General features: G+C 35.0%; 1 protein-coding gene, 1 long non-coding RNA gene and 1 pseudogene across 2 annotated transcripts in view; 1 reads left to right on the top strand and 2 right to left on the bottom strand.

The window, feature by feature from the left end:
- LOC107695495 (uncharacterized) overlaps positions 1 to 1,423 on the top strand; it is a 12,041-nt gene extending 10,618 nt beyond the window's left edge. Inside the window, exon 3 of the long non-coding RNA XR_001635002.1 lies at positions 1,413 to 1,423. This is a non-coding gene — a long non-coding RNA (uncharacterized LOC107695495). The remainder of the gene's footprint in view (positions 1 to 1,412) is intronic.
- On the bottom strand, positions 311 to 4,164 carry LOC107695486 (ADP/ATP translocase 1-like). Its single transcript, XM_016495419.1, has 4 exons — positions 3,912 to 4,164; positions 2,074 to 2,563; positions 808 to 948; positions 311 to 720 (listed from the first exon to the last, which is right to left on the bottom strand). The coding sequence occupies exons 1-4, from the start codon at positions 4,020 to 4,022 to the stop codon at positions 563 to 565; spliced, it is 900 nt and encodes a 299-aa protein (XP_016350905.1). The 5' UTR covers positions 4,023 to 4,164; the 3' UTR covers positions 311 to 562.
- A 534-nt stretch (positions 4,165 to 4,698) lies between these two features.
- The window catches only part of LOC107695493 (N-acetylserotonin O-methyltransferase-like protein), a 5,204-nt pseudogene continuing 1,453 nt past the window's right edge, over positions 4,699 to 8,449 (bottom strand).

Below are 8,449 nucleotides of genomic sequence, written 5' to 3'. Positions count from 1 at the left end.
TTTTTGAACTCCACATTTTTTTTTTTTTTTTTTGAGCGTGATATTGTATACCCACAGATCTTGACTAGAAGAATTGAAAAACTGAGCTCAAGGACTTCAAGAGCATGGTACTGAACGAATGCAGGACAAAACGCCGTCGTGTCACGCCATCTTGAGGACGTATTGTGGTATTGCACGGAACTGATGGCTCAGATTTATGAAGAAATACAGTATTATAGACAACATCAATAAATTCATATATATTTTAAATTATTTTGAGCATAAATATACAACAGCTTTCCTTATATTTCCAATTTTATAATTGTAGGGGGGATAAAATAAGGGTTATTTATCATAAAATGACAGAGCATTTTCTACACATAAAATATAGCCACAAACAAAATTAGTGAAAATTATTAATTGCTTTTGGCATCTAACACAATTTTACCAAGACCACATTTGTGCGGAGTGGAGAGGGTTTGGTTAAAGCTTGACAAAGCTGTGTGGTAAAAGCTATTCTATTATCTTTGAGTACATTGTTAGTACATAGTTAGTACATCTTTTAGTACATTTAGTACATTGTTTAAACAAACTTCTTGAATTCATCATAAAGCACGAGCACAAAAGCGCCCCCCATTCCTCTGAATACATTAGAGAGAGCCCCTTTGAAGAACGCTTTTGCACCCTCATCACGAGCAATCTTTCTCCAGCAGTCAAGGGTTCCAGTATACATAATATCCGCTGGGAAAACAAAAGACAAAGGCCTGAATTTAAATAAATGCATACTTGATGAAGAACAGTGCATGTGTTTGAACGTGTGTTGTATACCTCCTTTGCGCCCAGACTGCATCATCATGCGACGCCGCACAGTGTCAAATGGATAGGACACCACGCCAGCCACTGCCGTCACAGTTTGTGCAATCATCCAGCTGACCATAATGTGGGTGTTCTTAGGGTCGGGAAGCATGCCTGCATACCACCACACAAAATAATGCACGCATGTTTCACATAGAATTCAGAACTGAAGAACTGGCTGTGTGAATTTGACTTGAATTGGCCATATCACAAGTTAAATTAGAATGACAAAATGAGGAATTGTAATTCTGAATGCTAAATTGTAATTCAAAGAAAAAACAGGTAATGCATTCTGGGAAATTAAGTGATCTTTCACCCTGGTCCCCAAAAATATCATGAAATATAAACTAAATACAAACTTTTAAAGGTGAAATTTCAAGCATCTCTATCCATAACACCTATAAATCTACCAACTTTACTTTTTTTTAAACTAGTGTTAATATTGTAAACTAAAACTATTATAAATAGTTTTCTTTCACTGAAATAAAGCTGAAATAAAATAAAAAACAGAAACTGGTGGGAAACTGGCTGAAGTTAAAGTTCAAGAAGTACTAAAACTGAAATAAAAATAAATTAAGTTAAACAAAGCTAATAAAAACGACAAAAGCACATAATAAAATAAACTAAATGAAAAAGGAAATAATAAAATCTCATTCAAAATATTAATACAAAAACAATAGTAAAATAACAGTTTCAAACAAAGTTTGTCAAGCCAAGAATCAATGTTTGTATTTTCTAGTAAAACTAGTGTTATTTTTATTGAGAATTGTTTTTAATTTCAATTCATAAAGATATTAATAAATAATTTAATAGTATATACATAGTACTAATTTAACCGTTTCAAACAAGGCTTTGTCAAGCCAGAATTCAGTTTGCATTTGTTTTTCTAGTAAAACCAATTTTTTTTTAATTCAGAATTTTTTTTAATTTAAATTTATTCAAAAAATAAAGACTAATTCAAAAAAATAATAAATACTATTATAGTATATAAACAATACTAAAACAACAGTTTGAAATGTGGCTTTGTTGAGCCGAGATTCAAAGTTCTACTAAAAAACTACTATTATTTTATTCAGATTTTTTTCTGAAATTCTACTTCAAAACATTCAGATTAAATTGTGCATTTTGTTTTCTACCACTATTCAAATTATTTCCAATTCAGGAAATACACTGGAATATAAAAAGCATTCTCAAAACAATTCTGAATGTCCCACAACATCTGAGGTACAAACCTATTACCTTTAGCAGTGTCATAGACTCCGAAGTAGGAGGCCCTGTAAATAATGATGCCCTGGACAGAGACGTTGAAGCCCTGGTACAGACCCCGCAACCCATCTGACCTAAAGATTTTGGCCAGGCAGTCAGCCAGCCCAGTGAACTCTCTGCTGCTGCTGCCAGCTTTGCCAACATCTGCAGCCAAGCGGGTACGAGCAAAATCCAGGGGGTAGACAAAGCAGAGGGAAGTGGCTCCTGCAGCTCCACCAGAGGCCAAGTTGCCGGCGAAGTATCGCCAGAACTGCGTGTGCTTATCAATGCCACCCAAGAATATCTGTTTGTACTTGTCCTTGAAGGCAAAGTTGAGGGCTTGTGTGGGGAAATAGCGAATGACGTTGGCTAGGTTTCCGCGCCAAAAGGAAGCAAAGCCTTGCTCCCTAGGAATCCTCACAATACAGTCGATAATACCTTTGTACTGTTTATCTGCACTGATCTGCTTGCTGGCATGCTGTACCTATAAAGTGAAAAATAAAATACTGTGAGATACATGATACCTGGATTGATTTTTTTCTTGAGCAATGTTTTAAATACTCAAAACTATGAAATATTATTACAATTTAAAGTAACATTCTTTTGTAGCAGTTTGTATAAAACCCTTTCTATTTTAATTATTTCTGTGATGGTAAAGCTGAATTTTCAGCAGCCATTATACTTCAGTTTTCAGTGTCACATGATCCTTCAGATATCATTCTATTATGCTGATTTGCTGATCAAGAAATATTTATTATAATTATCAATGTTGAAAACAACTGTACTGCTTAATATTTTTATGGAAACCATAATACATTTTCCCAATATTCTTTAACAAATAGAAAGTTCTATAGAAAAGCATTTATTTGAAACAGAGGTGTTTTGTTAACATTATTAATCGTTAACATTATAAATAAACATTATACAGGTCTTTAATATCACTTTTGATCAATTCAATCTGTCCTTTTCTTTAAAAAAATAAATAAAATATAATCTTACTGACCCCAAACTTTTGAACGGTAGCCTAGTGTATCACAGTTTCCACAAAAATATTAAGCAAAAACTGTTTTCAACATTGATAATAACATGAAAAGTTTCTTGAGCAGCAAATCAGCATATTAAAATGATTTCTGAAGGATCATGTGACACTGAAGAGACTAGAGTAATGACTGTTGAAAATTCAGCCTTGCTATCACAGGAATAAATTACATTTTGAAATCTATTAAAATAGAAAACAGTTATTTTGAATTGTAATAATATTTCACAATATTACTGTTTTTACCACATTTGTGATCAAATAAGTGCAGCATTGGTGAGCTTAAGAGACTTATTTTAAAACATTTAAAAAATCTTGAAGATTCCAAACATTTGAATGGTAGCATTTAGTTCTGACATCATTTACTTCTGATTTTAGAGGAACATGCCTTTCTCGGCAAAATCAACCCTAATGCATAAGGTCTGGGCCTGTAATATGAGACCAGACTGCAGGGGGCAAGATGTGCCACCTAACCAGCTGCTAGAAATTCACCGTTTGGCCTTAAAATACGGTACTGTACATTTGGGTTACTGAAATCTAGAAATAAAGATCCACATGAGAGAATGACAGAATAGAAACTCGGTATTAAAATGACAATTTGAATGTTGAGATGCTCCAAGGATGCGGATGTTGCAGACACGACAACTCAAATATGGCCTCTGAAGGACAAAGTCAGTTCGCATCTTTATAACCACAAAATAATTCATTTTATTCTTAAATACTAAAGAGAGGGGTTAATAAATTAGCATGCATCATGGCAAAGTGCGTTAAAAGAAGTCAAGATGATGATTCTCACCTGCAGCAGCAGTTTGACTCTCTCTATCGGTGCGACTGCGGTTTTGGAAATAGCCGCTGCGACACCACCGGCCAAAAAGTCTTTAGCAAAAGAAAGTGTAGCATCAGCCATGGCGATGATCCTTAAACTCGGTGTATTACAAACACGATATGCTGAACGTGCTGGCAGAAGCAGGAGGTAGAGCGGAAGGTGATGGGGATGCTGCGGAGGACACACTGCGCTAACTCTCGAGGTTTCTCGCGATATTTGCTCCCGAATCACTAGGGTCACGTAAAGGCGCCGTGTACAACAGCTACAGAATTTACATTTTCATGACATGTTGTAACTTAACTAATTAATAACTTTCTAATGAATTGTATATAATGTTAGTTAATATTCTAATTGATTACATGATGTATCATATTATTCCAATCTAAAAGATTTGAACTATAAACCAACATACGAACCCAGTGCTGAAGAATCATACGTTCTGATTAGACTTTTGACTTAAAACCTAATAGTTATGATATATAGCCCTTGAATCCATTCCCTGTATGACTACAAACCCATTCCTCACTATAAAAAAACTAGCTAAAAGAACACTGTCATTTGTTTCAAAACCATAATTCAATATACAAATATACAACATTCTCTGTCTCTGTAATTAAAAATAATCATGCACAAATACTTATTTTGAGCTTTTAGGTAAGAAATGTTCATAATATTTGAATACAGCTAAAACATTTTTTACAGTTAATGAACTAGAATAAGTCAACTGTAGTGTTTCCAAAATGCTGTAGTCATTATATCACTCAAGTTCTACGGTCTCGATGGATGCTGAAGAACAGCCTAGTAATGTTCTTTTGTCATTTGGGTCTTCTTTCACAAATAGCATGGCATCCAGCAGGTTGTCCGTGTGTTTGATGTGTTTGGGAGTGAAGCCATGCTTCTCCAGTAAGTCCCTGTATTCGGTGGTGCTCCTCTGCTTTCCTTCTGTCATACTGAGGGCCTGCAACAGGGCTCGGCTAGGCCTTTTCCTCTCCTCATCCAGGAAGATCTCAGACACCAGAAGCCCACAACCTGTTTGGTAGCAATACATTCATAACCCAAACATTTAAACACTTGACCTCGATTTAAAAAAAAACAAAAATAATAAAATACTTTTTATGACCTTGGGATGTCCACAATTCAAAATACTTTCAAGAATCCAGTAATGTTAAGTATAATCTGGTAGAGTTATTGTAGGAATCAATTAGGCCAGGGGTTTACAAACTGGAATGAAGAGGGGCCACAAGGGGGCACTAAGGGGCCATTTGCAAAGGGCTCATCATATTACAGGGTCCTCCTTGGCATCAAAAGTTTTATACTTCAGAATCAGGCTGACATATTAAGAATTCAATTTTTAAAGCACTTACCTGGAGTGGACATTTTAGACAGTTTACTCAATAATACATGAAGTTTCTCATCAGACCAATCATGGAGGATTCGTGCAAGAATATACAGGTCCGCTTTAGGTTGGTCATCTTTAAAGAAATCTCCTATTGTGCGAAAGAAAGAAAGAAAGAAAGAAAGAAAGAAAGAAAGAAAGAAAGAAAAAGAAATTAAGTGAGAAAAAATACAGTCAGAAATTTGCACATTACTCACAAAGTATTATATGAAACAAATACACTGCAAACATTTTTATCATAAAAATGTTCATATAAAGTCTTCACCTACCCCCCAACAAATGACACTCTGTCATCATTTTCTTTAGGCTGAAAGTGGCGTCTCATCTCAATAACTTGTGGCAAGTCAAATACAATAACTGACAGTCCAGGATGGGCTTTTGTAAACTCGTATGCCATGGCACCAGTGCAGCCTGTGTGAGAAGAGAATGCTTTTATAACATGCCTCATACCATACAAATATATATATATATATATATATTTTATCTAGACTACGCTTCAAAAATTTGGGGTCGGTAAGACTTTTTGATGTTTTTCGAAAGAAGTCTCTTATGCTCTAAAAAGCTACATTAACTGTATTTGATTAAAAAAAATACAGTAAAAACAGTAATACTGTTGTGAAATATTATTACAATTTAAAATAACTGTTTTTTTATTTGAATACATTTTAAAATTTAATTTATTCCTGTAATGGCAGAGCTGAATTTCAGCAGTCATTACTTCAGTCTTGCTTAATATTTTTGTGCTTCTTAAGTTCTTAAAAGTTGTATTAAGTATTTTATTTTTTTAAATAATTTGACTGACCCCAAAATTTTGAATGGTGGTATATTTTTATTACCTGTCAAAATCAGGCCTAAGTGTACCAATTTAAAATATATCCAAAATATAGTTGTACTACATGTAAATCAGTTTGATGATGCTCAGTAATATAAGACGCATGGGGCGGGACTATATGTGTCACAGAAATGAAACCCTTCACCCTTAAGAACCTTTAAGGTTGTTACCCATTTTGTCAGTGTGGAAAATAAACTCTAGCTCTAAATTTAGGTCAAAGAGGGTAAAGAGAATAAACAGGATAAATACAGATGTCCTTGGCATGAAAAGCACCTGAGAAAACTGGTAATTAGAAGCATATATAATTTGCATAACAAGCTTGCAAATCCTTTTTCAGATTAAAATATGCATGCACCATGCTCTAGTGAAATCTCAAATTATGCAAGACAGCAGCGGGACGGTGGTTTCTGCACAATCTTTAAGCTCTCGCGGTCACTCGCGCACGTCTCAATGGGAAGTCAGCAGTGCAAAGTTTTGATCTATTTTTTTTTTTTTACGTCACAGTTTTTTCATGAGTGGGGAATGTTGAATAATCCTGAACATTAGAAAAAAGCTTAGAGAATGTTTTTTTATTTATATTTTTTTCTTTAATCCACATTTGAATAAAAAATACATTTAATTTCATTTCTTTTTTTACATTTTCTTATTTTTGTGATTTTCAAATTTACTTGACTTTGACCTGATATGTTAGGCCTGTCCATTTAACACATTAATTTTACATTTCAGTCGATTAAAAAAAAAAAATTTATTTGATTACCTAAAAATGAACAAATTGATAGCCTTTATTTTACCATCTGTCTCTATTTTTGAGGGAAAATTCATATACCTCCAATGTCACAGGCTGTTTTATAAGGAGAAAGATCAAATGCTGTTGCCACATCTTTTCCAGTCAACCTTGCAATGCTATGCATTGCATCCATAAATCGTATCTTAACTTCATCTTTACTGTAGTAGGCATCCTAGAAAACAACATAACAGTTCTGCTTAGTACTAGAATGTCAAAAGCTTTTGAAAATGCATGAACCACAGGTGATATAAGCAGACACGTTTAACTCGTGTTTACCTGAAACACGTCCTCATTCTTCTTCCCAAAAGCTCGCTCATGTTGGCTGGTGCCCTCCCTGACAGCATTCTCTAGATGACTGAAGAGAGGCCACACCATATCATTGCAGTGGAGAATGTATCCATGCAGTCTCTGGGCTGTCTTTCAGGTGGGCTATTAAAAATCCATCCCAGCTGCTTGCAGAAGTGATTAAGAGGGAAGCCTACCATGTTAAGAAAATCTCCTGATACATACTCCGCCAACATGCCACCCAAAGCCTGGATCCCGTAACCACCAGCCCTGTCAAGCACAGATAAATCTGTCAGTCTCATCATTGACCAGATTCTGCATGGCAGGTGAAATGCTAGAGTACAGATAATTGATTTATTTACTCAAAGTGGACTTCCTTACTCAAAAATATACGTTGTTGAATTTTCCTCATGTCATTTTCAACATGTCAAAGCAAACACAAAAATGACCAGCTCCACCAAGGTCCAAAATCCACAGGTTCAACAAGTTTAAATTGACTTAACGTGCTCAGAATATGTGATCACCACCTGCAATGCATTTAGCATATGAAAATCAATACACACACACTCACATGGGCTCTCCACTGTTGATGTATTCCCAGAGCATCTCCTCAGATAACTTTAATTTAACTAAAATCAATCACTTTGTAGTCTGTAGCTGTACCTGCAAAGAAGAATGCTTTCACATACCACTCTTGTCATGGCAGAGCACAATAGCCACACCTGTAAAGACGCTATGTTCCTTACCACTCAACCTGAAATACATTCAGAATCAGAATCAGAATCAGAATGAGCTTTATTGCCAGGTATGTTTACACATACGAGGAATTTGTTTTCGTGACAGAAGCTTCCACAGTGTAACAGAATGACAGTGACAGAACAAAAAACACAGATAATAAAAAATAAAAAATAGAACAAGTAAATAAAGAATAAAAATATATAAATCGACAATTGTATGTGCAGGTATATTACAATAGACAGTTTTGTATGTACAGGTACTGTATATTATGTGCAAATTTGAGGTGTAGACTGAGTATGAGTGTTAGATAAATAAGTGTATGAGTGTATAAATAGTGTGTGTTCCACAGTTATTGTTAAGTGTTCATGAGATGGATTGCCTGAGGGAAGAAACTGTTCCTGTGTCTGGCTGTTCTGGTGCTCAGAGCCCTGTAGCGTCGACCAGATGGCAACAGTTCAAAGAGGGAGTGT

The sequence above is a fragment of the Sinocyclocheilus anshuiensis genome, unplaced genomic scaffold (genome assembly GCF_001515605.1).
Source record: "Sinocyclocheilus anshuiensis isolate Anshui unplaced genomic scaffold, SAMN03320099.WGS_v1.1 scaffold562, whole genome shotgun sequence".
NCBI classification, from domain to species: domain Eukaryota; kingdom Metazoa; phylum Chordata; class Actinopteri; order Cypriniformes; family Cyprinidae; genus Sinocyclocheilus; species Sinocyclocheilus anshuiensis.
This window is presented reverse-complemented; position numbering and strand designations above follow the sequence as displayed.

Bases quoted from the DNA above. Each gene is read 5' to 3' on its own strand.
- LOC107695486 (XM_016495419.1), bottom strand. From the start codon at position 4,022: ATGGCTGATGCTACACTTTCTTTTGCTAAAGACTTTTTGGCCGGTGGT. The intron at 2,564-3,911 runs GTGAGAATCATC...TTCACTTTATAG, and splicing joins GAGTCAAACTGCTGCTGCAG to GTACAGCATGCCAGCAAGCA. The intron at 721-807 runs GTATACAACACA...TTGTTTTCCCAG, and splicing joins GCAGTCTGGGCGCAAAGGAG to CGGATATTATGTATACTGGA.